Raw genomic sequence first — 19476 nt, 5'->3', positions numbered from 1 at the left:
AAAAATGTTCGCCTCTGTCTCCTCCTTTTCGACGACGAAATCATCGCACGCTTTATCATCGCTCGCTTTAAATCGCTCGCGTCATCGTCGTTCACGTCGTCATCGTTGTTCAACGAACACCCCGATTACCACTGCCGAAATCCCCGAAGTCAAAGGACTGTCGAAAGATCCCTGCGATGCGTTCGAGTGCAAAGGAACGTCACCCGCGGTGGAATCAAGTTTACGACAACTCGCGAGAGATTTAAGAGACGGGAAGGATTCGAACAGAAGCATCTTCCCGTACGCGAAAGACGTGCGGTTTTCGGACGGCGCGAGACGATTCTCGGGGAGCGAGAAGTTTAAGAATTGTAACTGCGAGTTGAATTCGATATTCGGAGGGGAGAAAATATCTTCGAGCGATAACAGTAAAACTAACAATAACGATAATATAAGGAATAGAAAGTTTACGAACTGGGTGGATTCGATCGAGGTGTTACCAGGCGGGAGCGTGGCGAAGATTTTGTGGCGGATAGAGAGTAAAGACGGGAAGGCGAAGGTGAAGGTGGAGACGACGTTGGAGATGAATTTAATCACGGGGAAAGTTTTATCGCAGGACGATCAGTGGACGTTTTTGAAAGGTGGGGAGATTATCGAGTCGAAGAGAAAAGCGTTGGCGGTTCCGGATAAGGTTGGGAACGCGATGGATGAAATTATGCGAACCGTGGACGACGCGACGCGAGCGGCGAGGGAGTTAGTCAATAGTAAAAATGGAGGCGAGGATGATTTCGCGGTGGATCCGAACGATCCGATGAAGTTTTTCTCCTACGAGAATAATCAAAATCGAAACTTGAGCGAGTTTGCATTGCTGCTGGCGTTGCTCTTTTTGATCAGTAAATTGTACGAACAAGTTGCGCTGCTTAAGTAAAGTAATAATACGAGTAATAAAGGACAAAAACCGAGATTGGTGGACCATACTACTGTGCATGTAAACGCGATTTAATAATAACTACTACTGCTACTGCGACATCTACTACTCCTACTACGGAGTTTTCTGTCCGTTGTTTGTCTCTATCAAATTTGCCGCTTTGCAATCTTCTTTTAACAACAAACGTTTTTTCGGCGTCGGAAGCTTGTTAATCTCCTTCGTATTTCCGTGTTCGGTTTGCGCGACGAGATCTTCTAAAAATCTCCCTAAATCGTTATCAGTCGATTCCATGAGCGACCCTAAGATGGCATTCGCTGTTTCCATCGTATCTTCTGGCTTTTCCATGAGATCGGCGATTTTATCGAGTTCTAACTCCGTGACGTGGTGGCCAAACTCGTCTTCTTCTTCGTCTTCTTCCACGTCTGAAAACGCGAGCTCTTCTCGTTCGATGTTTTTATTACTTTTCGCTGAATTCATAGTTGGCGTAGGATTTGGCGTTCTGCCCGTCTTCTTGTGCAACGTGCGCACGATGACGTCTGCAATCTTTTCTCGAACGTTCGCATCGTCTAAAGACTGCTTGTATATCGTTTGCTTGTGCTTGCGTTGCGGCGCCGCTTGCTTCTTCTTGTTTCTTCTCTCCTGATGATTTGTTGTATTCGTCGCCGCGGCAATATTTTGTTCCACCTCAACTCGTTGCTGTCGCGGCCGCGCTGCTGCTGCTCCTGTTGTTGCTTCTGCTTCTGCTACTGCTAACACTTCTGCTGCTGTACCATCTTCGTCCTCTCCCCTCGCCGCTATTATGCCAACCACGCCTTCCCTCCCGTCGTCGTCGTTACGCAAACCCGCCGTTGTCTCCTTTTCCTCCTCCTCCATCGCGATGTTCCCGAACGCTTCCTCGCACTGTCGAAAGATCATCTTCATCGGTTCGTTCGTGCTTTTCTTTCTTCTCAGCTCTTTCGCTTTCATGGATAAAAACTCTCCCATGATTTCGCGCAGCGGTTTCACTCTCGGCAGGAGAGCTTCTTTGTCTTCGTCTTGACTTCCATTTTTGGTCCCCAACGCGTTCAACATCTGCACCATCATCAGTTTCTTCTTCTTCTTCTTCTTTAACTTCGTATTATTCTCCTCTTTTTCCTCCTCCTTTTCTGAAAATGATTTTGGTGTCTTCAGTCTTCGTTTCATCTCTTTCGTCATCTTCTCCGCCGCGTCTTTATACCCGTTCGATTGGAGGAAGTTGTACACCAACGCGAACATGTCAAAATCGGACGGAGTGGAGTTTACGTTTTGTTTTCTTTTTAAACTGTTCGTCTTATTTTCGTTCACATCGTCGCTCCCATTCTCGCTCGCGTTTCTCGTCATCGCGTTTGTTCTCTCTCTCTCTCTCTCTCTTCGGAAGTAAGCGCTCTCTGATGATGAATAATGACCGGAGAGAAACAAATGAGGAAAATTTTGAATTTAACGCACAAGCAAGAAGAGGAAAAGCGCGTATATGCGTGTCTATTATTTCACAGTCTTTCTCTCTCTCTCTCTCTAATTCTGTTCGTACAAGAAGTTTTGTTTGTTTTTGTGTTTTTATGAACTGTGTAACTCGCCGTCTTCGTATCGCCAACCATATGGTAATGGACAGTTGTTGTCGAGGAGATATTGTAAACATTCGGGATGATTTTTCTCGTGCGCGAAGCGCACGGCGTCAGAGTTCCACGGCGCTTTGGCGGTTTCGTGCAAGTATTTCAAACAGTCCAAGTGGCCGTTCATGGCCGCCCACCGACACGCATACTCGTCAAATTGATCATACTTACGCTCGACAAGATATTCGAGTATGTGAAGATGACCATTTCTAGCCGCCCCAGCGGCAGTTGCCCAATCCCAAGGCGCTTTGACTTCTTCGCGTAAGTATTTGATTATCTCGAGATGACCGCCATCGGCAGCATATGCACACGCATAATCATTGACAGGACACTTATTTGCAACGCAATACTTTACCATTTCTAGATTACCTTGACGTGCGGCCGCTTGAATCGTCCTTCCATCCCACTTACACTTTTTCTCCTCTCGCGCCCACTTGAGCAACTCGAGTTTATTCGTTTGAGCAACTTTATAGCAGAAATCTCTTTCTTCTCTCAACCATCTCGGCCACAACGATTTATTCTCCCTGTTCTCCCACGCAACTTCCAAAGTCGATATCGACGACATCTTTTTCACTTTAAACCCCTTTTTCAAAGCCCACGCGCGAGACGATCTCTTAATCAACTTTCTCGTCTCCGTATTCACTCCGTGCAAGATTTTCAAATCCGTCGAATTCAATCTCGGAATGATATATTTGAAACTTATATCGTCGTTATTCACGATCAAATCCCACACATCTCGCTCCCCAATCCGTCTTTTCTGCGCTCGCGTCGTCATCGCTCCGGACGACGTGACGACCTTTGTCTCGCGCCAAAGTGTCTAAGTGTCCGCTTTGAAGAAAGTTTAAGAAATGGAGGAACACTTCAAGATACGACAGAGAAAGAGAGCAAAAAAAGCACCTCTTTTCCTTTATTTTGACGAAAAATCACTCGAAAACGAAAACGAGAAAGAAAGTTTTTTCGCGCTTCTTTTTCGAGAGCTCTTTTGTGGGTGAGTGAGACTTTTGATGAGAGAGCGTTCAGAGAGAGACGTGTTTGTCTCACGCTCCATCATCTGTTCTCTCATCCGTCTTTTTCCTTCTCAAAGTATCTCTCTCGTCGTTTGATTAACTGAATTTTTATTATCCTTACTTTCTATCGCGCGCGTTTCATTTCTCGTTCAACACACACGCAATACGCACACAAAGACACGCGCAGAAGACGTGAGCGTTTGTTTGCGGAGAGACTTGCATCTCATTTAAAAAAAGAAACACACTCAACGCGCGCTTCAGAGAGTAAAGATGACGTCGAGAAGAGGCGCGATGATGATGAGCAACACAGCGCGATGGGCGATGAGGAACAGCGCGACGAATACTGTTTCTTCTTTGGAGGAGGTGACGAGGAGAACGACTATTGCGACGTTCGGTAAAAACAGATTCTACTCTTCCGGAGAACAGCAAGACGTGGTGATCATCGGCGGCGGCCCAGGAGGGTACGTCGGCGCCATCAAAGCTGCGCAACTTGGGATGAAAGTCACGTGCGTGGAGAAACGCGCGACGCTAGGCGGGACGTGTTTGAACGTCGGATGCATTCCATCCAAAGCGCTTTTGAACGCGTCGCATAAATACGAAGAGGCGAAGCACGGGATGGAGAAGCACGGGATTTCCGTCGGTGGGGAGGTGACCATCGACGTGTCGAAGATGATGGCGCAAAAGATGAAATCCGTCGGCGGTTTGACCAAAGGCATCGAGGGGTTGTTCAAGAAGAACAAAGTCAATCACGTGATTGGGTTTGGGAGTTTAGTGGATAAGAACACGGTGGAGGTGACGAAAGAGGACGGGACGAAGGAAACGATTTCGACGAAGAATATTATTTTGGCGACAGGGTCGGAACCGGCCAAGTTGAACGGCGTGGACGTGGACGAGAAGACGGTGGTGACGAGCACCGGCGCGTTAGAGTTGGAAAAAGTTCCCGAAACCATGGTGGTTATTGGAGGAGGCGTGATTGGTTTGGAGCTCGGTTCGGTTTGGTCGAGGTTAGGCTCGAAAGTGACCGTGGTGGAATTCGCGAAAGTGATCGGCGGGAACATGGATAACCAAATCCGAACGACTTTCCAAAGAGCTTTGAAGAAACAAAAGATTGATTTCAAGATGGAAACGGCGGTGAAAAAAGCGGAGAAAATGCCAGACGGGAAGATTGAGTTGACGATCGAGAAAGTGAGCACGAAAGAGGAATCGAAAATGATCGCGGACGTCGTGTTGGTGAGCACCGGGAGAAAGCCGTACACGGAGAATCTCGGGTTGGAGAAACTCGGCATTCAAACGGATAAGATGGGGAGAGTGGAAGTGAACGTGAAAGACCACACGTGGGAAACGAACGTCCCTGGGATTTACGCGATCGGTGATATCATCGCGGGACCGATGTTGGCTCATAAAGCCGAGGAAGAGGCCATCGCCGTGGTTGAACATTTGTCCGGCAAGGAAGGGCACGTGAACTACGACGCCATTCCTTCGATTATTTACACGCACCCAGAAGTCGCCTGGGTCGGGAAAACCGAAGAGGAAGTCAAAGATGCTGGGTTAGAGTATAACGTTGGCACGTTTCCGTTCGCCGCGAACTCCAGAGCGAGAACGAACGACGACAGCGAAGGGATGGTGAAGTTCATCTCGTGCAAGAACACGGATAAAATTTTCGGCGCGCACATCGTCGGTCCGCAAGCCGGTGAATTGTTAGGCGAGTGCGTCTTGGCCATGGAGTACGGTGGAAGCACCGAAGATATCGCGAGAACCTGCCACGGCCACCCGACGTTGAGCGAAGCCGTGAAGGAAGCCGCGTTAGCTACGGGCGGGAAAGCCATTCACTTTTAAAAAAAACCATCGAGCAGCGGTGATTATTAAAAATCAGGAAGAAGAAGAGTTATTGTTGCGTAATTAAAATCAAAATCTACCGAGTGCATATCTTTTGTTTGTGTGCGCGTGCGTGTCATTCCTCTGCATTTCTATCTACATCGTTGCTATTACTAACTTTACTTCATGTTCTAAACTTCTACTGCGTGCTCTTTCCCCAAAGAACAACACACTTTTCTCCTTCCTATTTGCCGTTCGCGCCGCGGACCGTAAACGCGTCGAGCTTTGCTTTCTGTATGTGAAAAGACGGCGCGACAAACGCCCCGCAATTACACCGTTCCCCGGACCACGCGAAAGCGCCAATTTTCGAGCGACATTTTGGACAATGGATCTTTCCTGAGTTTTCTTGGAAAATAACCGGCTCGTTCTCCTCGGTTTGGTCGAGCATCATCCACGTTATCGGGGAGACGAAAATGCTCGAGCACGACGACGACGAAGTCTTGGTTGCACCACCATCGTTCCCTCTTCTTCTCTGTCGCCACGAAAACGCATCAATCCCGGTCCCAGATTCGTGCTCTAAAACGTTTTTACTCGTCGCTAAAATCCGACGACACTTTCGGCAACTGTAATACTGACTGATCGAACCCGTCATCGCCCCGTTGTTGTTTTTCATCTCCTTCTCTGGATCTTCCTCTACCGCGCCTCGATCCACGCACCCTCTCTCGCGTCGTATCCTCTCCAACTGCGAGTGTTTAAATAACTTGTACGTCTCATCCGTCGCAACTAATCGACACCCCATGTTCACCCAAAGCTCCAACTGTTCCAAGAAACCTTCGTTCGGCGACGCCGGAGGATACTTTTCTCTCACGTCTCGCAACGCCCGCTCGACGAAGACGGCGCCGTCGATGTCATCGCCACCAAAGTCGTTTCTCTCTTTCATCTTCTTCCACACGATGTGTGCCAACACCACCGCCACCGATCTCGACACGCCCGCGTTGCAAAAGACTAAAATTTTTTCATTTTCTTCTCTTTTCGAGGAGAAAAAACTCGTCGTCTCGTGGAGAATCGAGAGCAAATCAGCGTCGACTGCGTCTTCTAAGACTATTGGATAAACGGTGACGTTCGACTTTACGATCGTGACAATATAATAAATGTGAGAAAGAGAGAGAGATGGCGGTGTGAGTACAAATCGAACGACAATAAAAGAGAACTCATTTCACATCATCACTTCCCGGGAAAGAACGAACGAACGAATGTATTCTCACGTACCGTCGTCGCCAAAAGAGCAATCTCTTCGTCCGTGAAAGGCGCGGATGGGAAGCCAATCGCGAGAATTCTCGAGAACCTATTCGTGTTATTCTCGTTTTTCGTCGAGGAGGAGGAGAAAAGGAGTTCTCGGGCTTCTTTCTCTCCGCAGACGGAAATGTTTGGATGGACTTCTGTCATTGGAAGTGAAGACATTTTTCACTCGCGCCAGATGATGTTCCTTTTAAGGTGCGGCTATTTGAACGCTATAGGCTATAGCTATAAATACAATCTATCGTCCTAAATACTACTGCGAAATCTCAGTCTCTCTTCTTGTTTGCTCTCTCTTTCTTCTTTCTCCTCCTCTTCTCGCTCTCGTTTTTCTCTTCTTCGAGGATTTCAACCTGTCGTAACTACTATTGTTGCAACTCTCTCGCCTCTTTTCTCTTTCGGTGTAACAGGTCTCTTTCTCTTCTCTCGCGCTCTCGTTCGAAGCTATCCGCGAATTCTCGCTCTTTTTTCTTCTCTTCCTCGCGTTCTCTCTCCATCGCTCTTCGTTTCTCTGTCTGCCTGTTCAAATCCAATCGAACGTCAAGCGCTCGCGTCAATTTTTCAATCTCTCTTTTTTTCCTCTCGTAGTCTTCTTCATCGACCGCTCTTCCTACCACGTCTTCTCGGCTTTCCGTTAACCCTCTCATCCTTCGTCTCTCTTCTTCTCTCTCTCTTCGCTTCATCTCTTTGGTCATTTCTTGTTCCCTCTCCGATCGCAGCGCGTCCAATTTCTCCTTCATCTCTCGCACATGCGTTTCGTCCGCGGAGGACGGGAGAGGATCATCCTCGGGAGAGAAGCAAGACATTCCGCCATTACCACCACTACCGCCGTTTCGCCGTCTTTTCTCCTCTAACTCCTCTAATTCTTCCTCTCTCCTCTTCATCGCTTCCTTTTCCTCTCTTTCTTCCTTCTTTCGTAACATCTCCTCCATGCGTATTTCCTCTCGTATTTTCTCGTCCACGTTTTGTTTCCTGAACAACCAATCCCCTCGCGAGACGCGCGTTGAGTGTTCGACCAAACGTTTAAACGTTTCGTGTTGCTTCAAATTCTCCGTGAGATCGACTTCTCGTTTCTGCGTTCGTTCGAGAGATTGAAGGTACGTCTTCGCTTCAAACATCTTTACTAAACGCTCTCACTCTCACACAAACCGAACGGAATAAACGGGGAAGAGATTTGATTTTGTTTCCAACGCGTTCTGATGTGTCCCCCGACAAAGACACACCCACACGCGCGCAGTCAAGAGAGAGGTAACGAGAGAGAGCGCGCGCAGGAGTGCGTCGGGCACTCAAAAGAAGCGAAACGTATTTTATTGCGCGTATTCGTGAGCGCGTGTAATACAGAAGAGAAGAGTCAACGAATGGAGACTTTTGAAAGATGAATTTTCCCCAAACCTTTCCCTCCAACAAAGAGCGGCCCGAGACAAAAATCAACGGAAACATCTTGAGAGGAAGAAGAAGACGAGAGAGAGAGATCGTCGCAAAGCAGAGGTGTTGTAATTTGTGAGAAAGTGCGAGACAGAGAGCACAAAAGAGCACGTTAGAGAGAGAGAGACAAAGAGCGCAAAAGGAATAGAAATGGATGCAACGAAGAATCCGTTCGCTAAAGCGGACCGGTGGCGAAAACACCCTCTACTCACGAACACGTACAAACACATGTTCCCGGGATTCTTTTTAGGGGCGGCGATGTTCGGAGCGTATTATCTCTCCGAGAAGGTGAAGAAAGGAGGTGGAAAGAAGAAGCATTAGAGAGAGAGAGATTTAAACCCTCGAGATCGAGTAGTATTGAATACTATCGACGAAAGCGCGACGAAGACGATAAACAGAGAGAGAAGAGATATTTTGTAATATTAAAACAAAGAAGAAGAAGAAGAGTGATGATGATGATGATGACTCGTAATACCCGCCGCGCGTTCTTTTTTAGTAAGATTAGTATTAACGTTGTTAAAGAGTCCAGACGTGGATCCGTCTATCGTAAAAGCTACACGAGACGAAACCTTCTTCTTCTTCTTCTCCTTCCTCTTCGTTGAAAAAAGCCCAGTCGCAGCCGTAGACGACTTTGTCGTCGTCGTGGCCGTTGCGATACGTGCCTACGGTTGACCCGTCCAGAGATGAGATGACGCGACATCCGGCTTTCATGGACGCCAAGGCGATTTTGCCCTCTCGTTTGGTCGCAGCGCTGCTAAAGTTTGGGTGTAAACGAACTCGCCAAATCGACGCTTCTTCTTCTCCTTCTTTTTCTCCGTCTTCTTCTTTTCCGTCGTCGTTTCCTCTCGAAATCCACATAGGTTCTTTTAAACTTTTTCGCACGTCGAAAGCTCGACACGCGCCGTCGTAAGAGCCGACGTATAAGAAATCGCCTTTCGATTCGATGGAAGTCACGCCGGCGCCAAACGCCGGGTTCTTCTCGAATCGAAAATTCTGCGACGTTTGCGACGGGTAGGCAAATGCAGAAGAACGATCTCCCTCTTCATCACCGTTCGATCGCACCATCTCTCTCAAATCGTGCTTTATGAGCTTACAATCGTCCCCCCCGGTAAAAAACACATCCTCGCTTCCGTCGAGAAACGAGGAGGCCCAAATAGCATCCGCGTGCGCGTTTTCGACTCGAAAGAGAACCTGGCTGTTGTCTCCTTCACCACCATCGCTACCGCCGCCAGGTGACGCCATCATCATCGCGCGTTCGTAATCAACTACCACCGCCGCACCGTCGTCGCCGGTAGCTACGATCGATTTATCTCTGTACGACCACGCCGCGGACGTGCACAACCCAATCCCGCCAAACCTACACTCAAACCTACCCGTAGGTTTCAATCGAACGAGCTGTTTTCCGCGGTTGACGTCCTCGTCGACATCCGCATCACCATCCTCCATCATCTCAAAAACCTCCAAACAATTATTCGCGCACGCCATCGCCAGCTCTACTTTCCCCCCTTCACTCTTACTCGCGTTCCCAAACTTCAAATCAAACGCTCCGCCGCACCTCGCGCTCGACGTCGCGTCCAGCTCGCCGCACGCGTCAAACGAAATCTCCTCCTCTTCCTCCTCGCTTTTTCCACGTGAGCATCGAAACAACGTCACTTGCCCAATCCTTTCTTCTTCTTTTCCTCTTTGTACCTCCTCCTCGTCTTCCCCTTTTCTTTCTCCTCTACTGTGTTCGTACGACCCGACTGCCACGATCGAACACAAATCATCATCTCTATTACTATTTCTTCTTTCCCTTCCGTTTTCCTTGCAAAACCACACCGCGACGGTCGCGCAGTTCAACTTCACCGTTCTTTCCAGCACTTTTTTCCCAACCACACGCGTTCCTCTGCCGCGTTTCATCATCGCATTCGTCGTAACATCGTCCGTGATGATTTTGCTCTCATTTTGTTAATGTTGTTTTAATGTTGCGGTTGAAACGCGCCGAAAATGTACGTGGACGCGCGAATGAGCGCGATCCACGAGCCGAGCAAGATGGCGTTGCGTTTGAGTTCCTCCCAGGATTCGTCCATGATTGATGATTTTAATATGATTTGATTTGAAAGCTGCTTTTAATAAGTGTGTGTACGTGTTCGTTTTAGGCGATTTTGTGTTTTATTATTCTGTGTTTTTTTCTCTTCTTTTTCTCTCCAAAACGCCATTTTTTTTAAAACTTTTCCGGTCAAACACACGCTTGATTGTTTGACTTTTCTCTGCTCTTTTCTTTCTCGCGTTGTGTACACGCATTCGCCGAGACGACAATTTTCTCGTCAAAATAAGCGCCTTTGCTGCAAACCCTCCTCCTCCTCCGCCTCCTCCTTCTCCCTTTAAAATGACGACGAAAACAAAAACGAACGATGAAAAGGATGAAAGTGATATGAATGGTATAAAAAATACGCGAGCGATTGGCAAGAAAAATGTTCTAAAAAAAGAAACGATACATCGATTGATCAAGGACGTCTCTCGGGTGGATTTCGCGGCCCCTGCGCCGGCGTATTTAGAGAATAACTTAGGGCAATCGAACGTGAGACGGTATTTATTAGAACCTGGGCCGAAAGACGGGTCGCACTCGAGGTGTAGGATTGTTCGGAAGAAGGACGCGTTCGGGTATTGCACGTACGTGTTGTACGCGGATTGTCCTCCTCCTCCTCCTAATCCTCCTCCTCCGTCGTCGTCGATGCGCGAAGGGAAGGACCTTGTCGATGAGAATAGAAACGAAGAAAAGAATGGTCGACGTTGCAAAAGTCGATTCGAGGCGCGAGCGCTGTGCGCGGCGAGGAAGAGGAAGAAATCGAGAAGGTGAGTGTGTTCGCGCTCGCGGTCGCGGTCGCTCGCCTAAAGGGTTTGGTTTTGTTCGTCCTCTTCTTTCTTAACTTTCTTTCTTCTCACTATTGTCTTTTTCTCACTCATCTTGAACAGGTCGCGAATGGTTGTTTCTTTAGACGTGGCTGATATACGCGAGAGTTCGTCGCAATATTTAGGAAAGATAGCGGCGACAAATGCAGCCGGAACGAGGTTTGAGTTGTTCGACGACGGCGCGAAACCGGGCACGTGGGAGACGTTCGAGAGATCCGTGAGAGAGGACTACGAGGACGGGGCAGAAGATGAGGACGAAGACGAAAATGGTGACAAGAGCGACGACGACGACGACGACGACGACGACGACGACGACAACGACGACGACGACAACGATGGTGATGATGACGAAGAAGCAAGCAAAGACGCGACTGAGGTGAAAAACAGAGCGCGTCTCGGTACGGTGGAATACAACTTGAACCCGCTCGGAATACACGGACCGCGACAGATGCGCGTGGAAATAGTCAACACGGAAGAAACGGGAAGAGAGACGAGCAACGGCGCACAACCGGTCACCGCTCGATTCAAAAACATCTTACCCGCGTGGAACAAAAAAATGCGCGCGTATTGTCTCAACTTTAACGCGAGAGTGACTCAACCGTCCGTGAAAAATTTTCAACTTTTGATCGACGACGATGACGACGACAACGACGACGCTTTTTCCGCGGCCGCCGAAAAGAACAAAAACGAAGTCGAAGATGAAGAGAACGAGAAAGCACCGCCGACGATTGATGATAACGACGACGACGATAAATCTATCGCGAAAAACGCAGCTTCCGTGAGAGAAAAACAGCGTCGCAAGCGAGAAACGAGGTGGCAAAAATGGATTTTACAGTTTGGTAAAATAGGCGAGGACGTGTACACGATGGATTTCCGCTACCCGTTTACGCCTTTACAGGCGTTCATGGTGTGCGCAACGTCTCTGGATAAAAAGCTCGGCTGCGAATGAATTAATTTTGAATAAACGCTGCTATAAAACATCCGCGGTGCCTTCAGCGTCTACTTTTCCCCACGAGTCTAGAATCCATCTCGTGTTGCTTTTGCTCTCGCTATTACTCGTGTCTACCTCAACGCGCATGGTTCCTATCGAACAGTTTCGAACGATCCCTCGGTTCTTCTCGCCGCTTAAATCTTCGTCGACTAAATATTCGCGCAAGAGCAACAACACGCCGGCGTGCGTGACCACCGCAATCGTCGCGTCGCCGCTGCTCTCTTCCTCCTCCTCCTCCTCCTCCTCTAAAACGCTCCGCACTGCATCTTCTATGCACTCGCGCACTCTTCTCAAAACATCATCGACGCTTTCGCCGCCTTCTCCTGCACATCTCAAACCTCTCTTCGTCTTGCTCTCGCAAAACGTCGCCCAGGCGCGCGGGAACTCCATCGGCGCCGTCTTCCGCGGACATCCTTGTAAAACCCCCACGTGACGTTCTCGTAACTTTGAACTTTCCTCGATCATTTGCGAGGCATCAATCATCATGCCTTGCGCGGTGTGCAAACATCGTTGCAAATCGGATGTCACTATCTTCCTTATATTTTTTACCCTATTAATACTGTTGCTCATCATTTTCATCAAATTCGCGCGTAAACTTTTAATCTCCTCCTCCCCGTCTTCGTTTACTTCCGTATCCAACTGTCCTTGAATGATCCCTGAAGCGTTGTGTGTGGTTCTCGCGTGTCGTATTAAGAGCACTCGGACCACTCTTATCTTTTTCTTGTCATCTTTATTCATTAGTTTTATTAGGGGAAATTGCCTAATTTTAAGGGAAAAAAATGAGGGAAAGTTGCTCATAAAAACATCACTTTAGGAAAGACTTTATTAGCTAATAAACTCATTCTTAATAAAGAAAGACAGAAGGAAGGAAGGAGAAAGAAAGAGCGCGTTGGATCATCGCTCTTTTTCTTTCTGATCTTTTTATTACGTCAAAACAACGCGATGACGAATCTTCTTAAGAACAAAATCGGGGCGATTTTGGTTCACATCCGGCACCAAATGTATCAACGTTTCGTCCCGGAACAAGTCAAGAAGTTTTTACTCACGCACCCGCCAAACCTCACCGTGCAATGCCTCTTCGCCTTGTGCATCGCGGAAATCATCCACTTCGTGCGAGAGGAAATCAAGTTTCAAATCTGGTGCCGACAAGGCCGAGAGAAAGGTGGAATGCACGAACTCACCGAGGAGGAGATCGAGGAGAACAAAAGGACAGGGAAAGTGCCAAAAGTGGACGAAAAGCGAATGCCGACGAAAGATTTACTCGAAGAACCGACCGAAGAAATTAAACGAGACGTAGATAAATTGATTGAGTTTATCAACCAGAACAGACGGAAAGATTCGTCCATGGTGAGAGTTGGGAAATCGACGATTCCAAACGCCGGGTTAGGATTGTTCGCGGATCGAGATATCACCGAAGGCGAACGCATTCGAGGCGCCACGTACGGAGGGAGAATCATGAACTTCAACGAGGCGAAGAAGATTCCCATGAAAGAGAAGGATTACGTGATGGCGTTGCATTTGAACGTACACGTAGACGCGAAAGAGCACTACGGGTATATGGCGAGGTACATAAACGATACGTATAAGACGGAGAAGAGTAGAAATTGTAAGTTTTTGAAGATGAGCGTAGAGAATAGGGCGAGCGTGATCGCCATGAGAGACATCGAGAGAGGCGAGGAGTTGTTCGCGGAATACGGGAGCGGGTATTGGAGAGCGAGGAACGGGGAAATTGATGCGGACAGAGGTGACGTGGAGAATTTTAAGAGGGACATGGAAAAAGCGCAAAAATGGGTCGAATCGAAAGGGAAGTATAAGAGTAAAAGTAAGAAGACGCACTCGAAGGAATTTAACAACGCGGCGGATTTATTAGAGAGAGAAGGTAAAGGGTTAGAACCGGACAGCATATTTAAGAAGATTCCTTGATCATAATAATAAAGTACACTTTCTATACAACGCCGAGTTCGACTTCTTTTTCTAATTTCACGCTCAACTCTTCCGCTTGCTGGGCCAACCACATCTTCGCGTATAATCCGTTCAAATCGACCAACTCGTCGTGTCTTCCTTGCTCTACGATTTCCCCGTCTCGCATGACGATGATCCTCGAGCACTTCATCACCGTGCTCAACCTGTGCGCGACGAAAACGCTCGTTCTATCTCTCGCAATTTCTTCCAAGCTTTCCAATATTTGCGATTCAGTCGCCGTGTCCAACGCCGACGTCGCTTCATCCGCGACTAAAACTCTCGGGGACTTCAAAAACGCGCGAGCTATGGCGACTCTCTGCTTTTCACCGCCGGATAACATCACGCCTCTCTCGCCAACTTTCGTCTTCAAACCGTCCGGTAAATCACCGATGGTTTTTTCCAATTTCGCCGCGTGGCAGGCGCGCTCGACTTCCTCGTCTGAGGCGTTTGGTCGACCATAGCGCACGTTGTGCTCTAAGGTATCGTTAAATAAAACGGCATCTTGAGGGACAACCGCAACGGCGGATCGAAGAGATTTCATTTGTAGATCTTTCACGTTGTACCCGTCGAAGAAGACGTCACCGGACGTGGCGTCGTACGCGCGCAACGCGATGCGAAGCAAGGTGGATTTCCCGGAACCAGAAGGTCCGACGATGCCGATGGATTCGCCCGGAGAAATTTCTAAGTTTACGTTTCTAAGAATCTTGCGTCCGTTTCCGTATTCAAAAGACACATCTTTAAACGATATGGACGCGCCGTTGTTGCTTCTTGTCGTCGTCGTCGCGTCGATATTTTTGTTCTTCGGTAACTCCAACGTCCCGTCCTTTACGTTTGACGTCGTCGATAAGACCTCAAACATCGCCTCCATGTCGACTAAACTTTGTCTCAACTCTCTATAAAAAAATCCTAAAAAGTTCAACGGCGCCCACACTTGCAACAATAAACCGTTCGCCATGACCAAATCACCGACCCGGTTGGCTAAATTCGCACCAATCTGTGACGCGTTCCCACCGGCGCCGACTCCTAACGCCGCGCACGACAACGCCGCCGTCATGCCGAAAGATAAAAACACCGCCTGACCGGCGTTCAACAACGACGACGCTCTTTCGCTCCCCAACGCGGCTTCGTGGTACCCTCTTAATAAACTATCGTACTGCTTGGACTCTAAATTCACGTTCCCGAAATTCGATACGGTTTCGTAATTCAAAAGCGCATCCACGGCTTTCCCGGTGGACAAACCGTCCATGGTATTCGCCAACTTCCTCTTGCTCGCGGACACCCCGGTCATGTGCATGGTCCACCAGACGTAACAACAAAACGTACTCAATACCACCGCGACGACGTGCCAACTGAACGCTTTCCACAGCAAAGCACTCACCAATGCCAACTCCACGAATGTTGGAATGAACGTAAATATAACCGCGCGAAACACCATCGATACCGACCGCGTGCCTCGATCGATGATTCTTTGCAACGCCCCAGTTCTTCTCTGTAAGTGAAACTGCATGTCCAAATTCAACACGTGATTGAACACCTCCAACGCGACTCTCCTACCCGCCGCTTGCGCCACGGGCGTGAAAGACACCACCCGCAACTCCGTCGCAATACCAGACACCGCTTTAAATACTCCGCTGAAACACAACATCATCGCCGCCATGTTCGCGGCTTGTAACGCTTCCGGCCCAACCGGTAACTGCGCCGCTCTCGTCAAATGGTCAATCGCAAACTTAAAATACACCGGTACCGCTAACCCGAACGCTTTCTGCGCCACGAGAAAGATCACCGCAAACGCTAACCGAAGTTTCGTTCCTTTCCTACTAAACGCCACCTTCAAAAGATACGGTAACACCGTTCTCAAATCCGACCCTTTCGGCGGCATCGGGATCGGACCGTCGTCCTCGGTATCGTTTTCGTTAAAATAAGACGACTTTGAAGACGAGTTCTTCTCTATTTTTTGCTCCTCTTCCATGGAATCGGAGATGCCGTACGATGCCGCCGCCGCTGCTCTCGCGGACGGTCTCGCGTATCTTTGCACACAAGCACCAGCAACAGTTTTGTTGGTGTTGGAGGACAAAAACGACGCCGTCGCGCTGCTGTTCCTCGTCATCTTCGCAGCGAGAGGCGATGATGAAGAAGAGGCTTTGTGCGTCTTCTTCATCATCGCGCCCTCGCCATTTTTGGACGACGATGAGGACGAGTTACGTATCATCATCATCATCATCCGACGTCGTCGTCGTTGAATTCCCGGTGACGTCGCCGTCGCGTTTTTCCCCTCCGGTTTCGAAACAAAACTGCTTCTCATCATCATCATCGTCGTCGCTTTCGAAAGACCACCGCGCGAGGACGACGAAGAAGAAGAAGTCGAGAAGCCGCGGTGGTGGTTATGGTTATGGTTATGGTGTGTTGTTCGTGAAAGAGGTGCAAACTGCGCGCGCATGATATCTGAAGAGTTTTGGATAAAAAAAGGAACGAAAAGATGTCAGGATGTGGAGAAAAGAGTTTTACTTCTCTAGGCGAAGAAGCGACAACGATGAATACGCGTAAGTGGTTCTTTCAATACAACACGCGGTATGTGGACACTATGTGACTATGAAAGAGCTAATGTTGAGTACGCACGTGCCTTTTCAAATGACCAGATTGAGTAAAACGCTTCTCGCACACATCACATTCGTACGGTTTCTCGTTCGTATGAATACGCATGTGCTTTTTCAAATTACTAGAAGTATGAAAGCACTTCTCGCACACATCACATTCGTACGGTTTCTCGTTCGTGTGAAAACGCATGTGGGCTTTCAAAGTACTAGAATGACGAAAGCACTTCTCGCACACATCACATTCATACGGTTTCTCGTTCGTGTGAATACGCATGTGCTTTTTCAAAGTACTAGAATGACGAAAAGCTTTCTCGCAAACATCACACTCGTACGGTTTCTCGTTCGTATGAATACGCATGTGATATTGCAAATGACCAGATTGACTAAAACGCTTCTCGCACACATCACATTCGTACGGTTTCTCGTTCGTGTGAATACGCTTGTGCCTTTTCAAATTACTAGAATCACGAAAACGCTTCTCGCAAACATCACATTCAAACGACCTCTCGTTCGTGTGAATACGCATGTGGGCTTTCAAATTACCAGAAGTATGAAAGCACTTCTCGCACACATCGCATTCGTACGGTTTCTCGTTCGTGTGAATTCGCACGTGTATGGCCAATTTAGATGCGCTCACAAACACCTTCTCGCAAACGCCGCACTCGTGTTGTTGCCCTCTCTTTCTCTTCGCTCCTTTTCTCACAGTCATCTCTTCTTTCCGCATCTGTTCGTTCACCTCGTCCTCATCAGGTATTCGCACACAGAGCAACACCTCATCAGGTTCTTCTTCTTCCTCCTCTTCTCCTCCCCTCTTTTCCGGAACGTGCTCACTTTTCAAAACCGTCCTCGCATTTTCCGCGCGTTTAGGATTTGGATTCTTTCTTCGTCCTCCCATTAGTGTTCTTCTTTCTCTATTGTTCTTCGTGACGAGTGCGTTGCTTTCCCCTACAAATTGTGCTGTCCTTTCCCGCACAAAAAAGGAATAAAAACAGAAGAGAGATACACACACGCACGCGGTTTAATGGCGACTTTGCTCTCCAGCGGCATCGTTCGAATGACCACCACGACGACGACCTTTGTTTTGAAGAGCGCGGGGTTGTTCAAAGCGAAAGGATTTGGTGGTGGCTCGTCCTCGCTGTTTCATCCTCATCATCGGCAACACATGGATAAAAGACGAACCTTGAAAGCCGTTACGAATTCCAATTCATTCTCGTCGTCGTCGAACACCAACAGAGCGAAGAAGAAGGCGACGACGAGCGACGACGTCGAAAAAAGGCAAAGAATGACGCACATGGCAAAAGTTCGCGCGTCTTTTTCTCCTTCTTCTTCTTCCTCCTCGACCGAAGAAAAGATGTTCACGGTGCAACACAATTTGGAATCGCTGAGCGATAAAATTTTCTGCAACCGTTCGTTGCCGATGAAGTCGATCAGGTCGGTTGGATTCGATATGGATTACACTTTAGCCATGTATAAACCGGAAACGTTCGAACGGTTGGTGTACACGAAAACGATCGCGAAATTAGTCTCACATTACGGGTACCCGAAGGAAATTTTGAAGTCGTTCCAATTCGACGAGACGTACATGGTGAGAGGCCTCGTCATCGATAAGAAGCGAGGAAACGTGTTGAAGATGGACAGACATAATTACGTGAAAGTTGTCGTCCACGGGTTCAAAGCGGTGAGCACGGAAGAGAGGTTGATGACGTATTGCGACTCGTCGAAAGTCGGGACTTCGTTTACCGGGAACGAGTATCAAGCGATGGATACGTTGTTCGCGTTGGCGGAGGCGTATTTGTTTTGCCAACTGGTGGAAATGAAAGATTTAGTTATGATAGACGAGAAAAAGAAGAAAAATAAAGAATACGAGAAGTTAACGAACGTGTCGTATCACCAGATGTTCGACGAGATTCGTAAGAGCGTGGATTTGTGCCACCGGGACGGGAGTTTGAAAACCGAGGTGGCGAAAGATCCGGCGAAATACATCGTCCCGGATGAAAGTCTGAAAGAGTTACTGACGACGTTGAAAACGAGCGGTCGGTCGGTGTTTTTGTTGACCAACTCTCTGTTCGATTACACGAACGTCGTGATGAACTTTCTCATTTCCGGTAAGACTGGCGAGGAGAAGAATTTAGATTGGTTGGAATATTTCGATAGCGTGTTTGTCGGGTCGATGAAGCCGAATTTTTTCACGCAAGATAACAACATCATTTTTGAAGTGGACGCGAAGACGTACATGTTGAAAAATACCGATTCCGGTGGGCCGTTAACGCCGATTGGTGGAAGCGATATCGACCACGTGTCGGCACCGTCGTCGTCAAAACCTGGCGACGGCGAAAACACCTACGATTCAAAGGTGTATCAAGGTGGATCGTACGTCCATCTCATGGACTCGCTCGGAATTTCTCGAGGTTCGGACGTTTTATACGTCGGCGACCACATCTTCGGGGATATTTTGAGAAGTAAGAAAACGCTAGGGTGGAGAACGATGTTGATCGTGCCGGAAATGGATCACGAGCTGGAAGTGTTGGAGGAGACTCGAGAAGAGGGCGTTTTGGACGAGCTGAAACAGTTGCGCGAACGAAGAGACGAGTTGGATTATAAGTTGCAAAAGATTATATTCGAGGAAAAACGACAAAAGGAAAAGGAGAAAATGGCGAAAACGTCGGAGGAGATGAAAATGGTCGAGCAACTCGAGAAAGATTTTGAAACCGCGAAATTGGAACATCGGAAGAAAACAAAGGAGTACCACGAACGCTTCCATTGGGTTTGGGGCGCGTTGATGAAATCCGGATATCAAAACTCTCGATTCGCGCACCAAGTCGAGCGGTACGCGTGCGTGTATACGAGTAAAGTTTCGAACATGTTGAGGTATTCGCCCGAGGCGAGCTTTCGCGCGTTTAGCGACACGATGCCCCACGATGATAGTTCACCGTAATGTGTAATTATTATCATTGTTTAGCGC

The 19476-nt window shown here is 48.2% G+C and overlaps 13 protein-coding genes across 13 annotated transcripts; 5 read left to right on the top strand and 8 right to left on the bottom strand.

The window, feature by feature from the left end:
- Positions 1-4: 4 nt before the first annotated feature.
- Positions 5-904, top strand: Bathy13g00660 (predicted protein; the record flags this gene model as incomplete). The annotated part of the gene is made up of 1 exon (XM_007509310.1): positions 5-904. The coding sequence occupies one exon, from the start codon at positions 5-7 to the stop codon at positions 902-904; it is 900 nt and encodes a 299-aa protein (XP_007509372.1).
- A 114-nt stretch (positions 905-1018) lies between these two features.
- On the bottom strand, positions 1019-2263 carry Bathy13g00650 (unknown protein; the record flags this gene model as incomplete). Its single annotated transcript, XM_007509366.1, has 1 exon — positions 1019-2263. The coding sequence occupies one exon, from the start codon at positions 2261-2263 to the stop codon at positions 1019-1021; it is 1245 nt and encodes a 414-aa protein (XP_007509428.1).
- A 213-nt stretch (positions 2264-2476) lies between these two features.
- Positions 2477-3307, bottom strand: Bathy13g00640 (predicted protein; the record flags this gene model as incomplete). Its single annotated transcript, XM_007509586.1, has 1 exon — positions 2477-3307. One exon carries the CDS (start codon positions 3305-3307, stop codon positions 2477-2479), a length of 831 nt encoding a protein of 276 aa, XP_007509648.1.
- Positions 3308-3809: 502 nt separating this feature from the next.
- On the top strand, positions 3810-5375 carry Bathy13g00630 (dihydrolipoamide dehydrogenase; the record flags this gene model as incomplete). Its single annotated transcript, XM_007509505.1, has 1 exon — positions 3810-5375. The coding sequence occupies one exon, from the start codon at positions 3810-3812 to the stop codon at positions 5373-5375; it is 1566 nt and encodes a 521-aa protein (XP_007509567.1).
- A 223-nt stretch (positions 5376-5598) lies between these two features.
- Positions 5599-6815, bottom strand: Bathy13g00620 (predicted protein; the record flags this gene model as incomplete). The annotated part of the gene is made up of 2 exons (XM_007509569.1): positions 5599-6564; positions 6624-6815. The coding sequence occupies 2 exons, from the start codon at positions 6813-6815 to the stop codon at positions 5599-5601; spliced, it is 1158 nt and encodes a 385-aa protein (XP_007509631.1).
- A 200-nt stretch (positions 6816-7015) lies between these two features.
- On the bottom strand, positions 7016-7768 carry Bathy13g00610 (unknown protein; the record flags this gene model as incomplete). Its single annotated transcript, XM_007509463.1, has 1 exon — positions 7016-7768. One exon carries the CDS (start codon positions 7766-7768, stop codon positions 7016-7018), a length of 753 nt encoding a protein of 250 aa, XP_007509525.1.
- Positions 7769-8591: 823 nt separating this feature from the next.
- On the bottom strand, positions 8592-9977 carry Bathy13g00600 (unknown protein; the record flags this gene model as incomplete). The annotated part of the gene is made up of 1 exon (XM_007509437.1): positions 8592-9977. The coding sequence occupies one exon, from the start codon at positions 9975-9977 to the stop codon at positions 8592-8594; it is 1386 nt and encodes a 461-aa protein (XP_007509499.1).
- A 466-nt stretch (positions 9978-10443) lies between these two features.
- Bathy13g00590 lies at positions 10444-11916 on the top strand (the record flags this gene model as incomplete). The annotated part of the gene is made up of 2 exons (XM_007509315.1): positions 10444-10910; positions 11031-11916. 2 exons carry the CDS (start codon positions 10444-10446, stop codon positions 11914-11916), a joined length of 1353 nt encoding a protein of 450 aa, XP_007509377.1.
- Positions 11917-11984: 68 nt separating this feature from the next.
- Positions 11985-12696, bottom strand: Bathy13g00580 (predicted protein; the record flags this gene model as incomplete). Its single annotated transcript, XM_007509573.1, has 2 exons — positions 11985-12029; positions 12070-12696. 2 exons carry the CDS (start codon positions 12694-12696, stop codon positions 11985-11987), a joined length of 672 nt encoding a protein of 223 aa, XP_007509635.1.
- Positions 12697-12900: 204 nt separating this feature from the next.
- On the top strand, positions 12901-13849 carry Bathy13g00570 (predicted protein; the record flags this gene model as incomplete). Its single annotated transcript, XM_007509510.1, has 2 exons — positions 12901-13780; positions 13833-13849. The coding sequence occupies 2 exons, from the start codon at positions 12901-12903 to the stop codon at positions 13847-13849; spliced, it is 897 nt and encodes a 298-aa protein (XP_007509572.1).
- Positions 13850-13903: 54 nt separating this feature from the next.
- Bathy13g00560 (heavy metal tolerance protein precursor) lies at positions 13904-16027 on the bottom strand (the record flags this gene model as incomplete). The annotated part of the gene is made up of 1 exon (XM_007509350.1): positions 13904-16027. One exon carries the CDS (start codon positions 16025-16027, stop codon positions 13904-13906), a length of 2124 nt encoding a protein of 707 aa, XP_007509412.1.
- Positions 16028-16518: 491 nt separating this feature from the next.
- On the bottom strand, positions 16519-17409 carry Bathy13g00550 (the record flags this gene model as incomplete). Its single annotated transcript, XM_007509345.1, has 1 exon — positions 16519-17409. One exon carries the CDS (start codon positions 17407-17409, stop codon positions 16519-16521), a length of 891 nt encoding a protein of 296 aa, XP_007509407.1.
- A 126-nt stretch (positions 17410-17535) lies between these two features.
- Positions 17536-19449, top strand: Bathy13g00540 (predicted protein; the record flags this gene model as incomplete). Its single annotated transcript, XM_007509319.1, has 1 exon — positions 17536-19449. The coding sequence occupies one exon, from the start codon at positions 17536-17538 to the stop codon at positions 19447-19449; it is 1914 nt and encodes a 637-aa protein (XP_007509381.1).
- Between the last annotated feature and the right edge of the window lie 27 nt (positions 19450-19476).

Source organism: Bathycoccus prasinos (assembly GCF_002220235.1).
Source record: "Bathycoccus prasinos genomic : Chromosome_13".
Taxonomy (NCBI): domain Eukaryota; kingdom Viridiplantae; phylum Chlorophyta; class Mamiellophyceae; order Mamiellales; family Bathycoccaceae; genus Bathycoccus; species Bathycoccus prasinos.
This window is presented reverse-complemented; position numbering and strand designations above follow the sequence as displayed.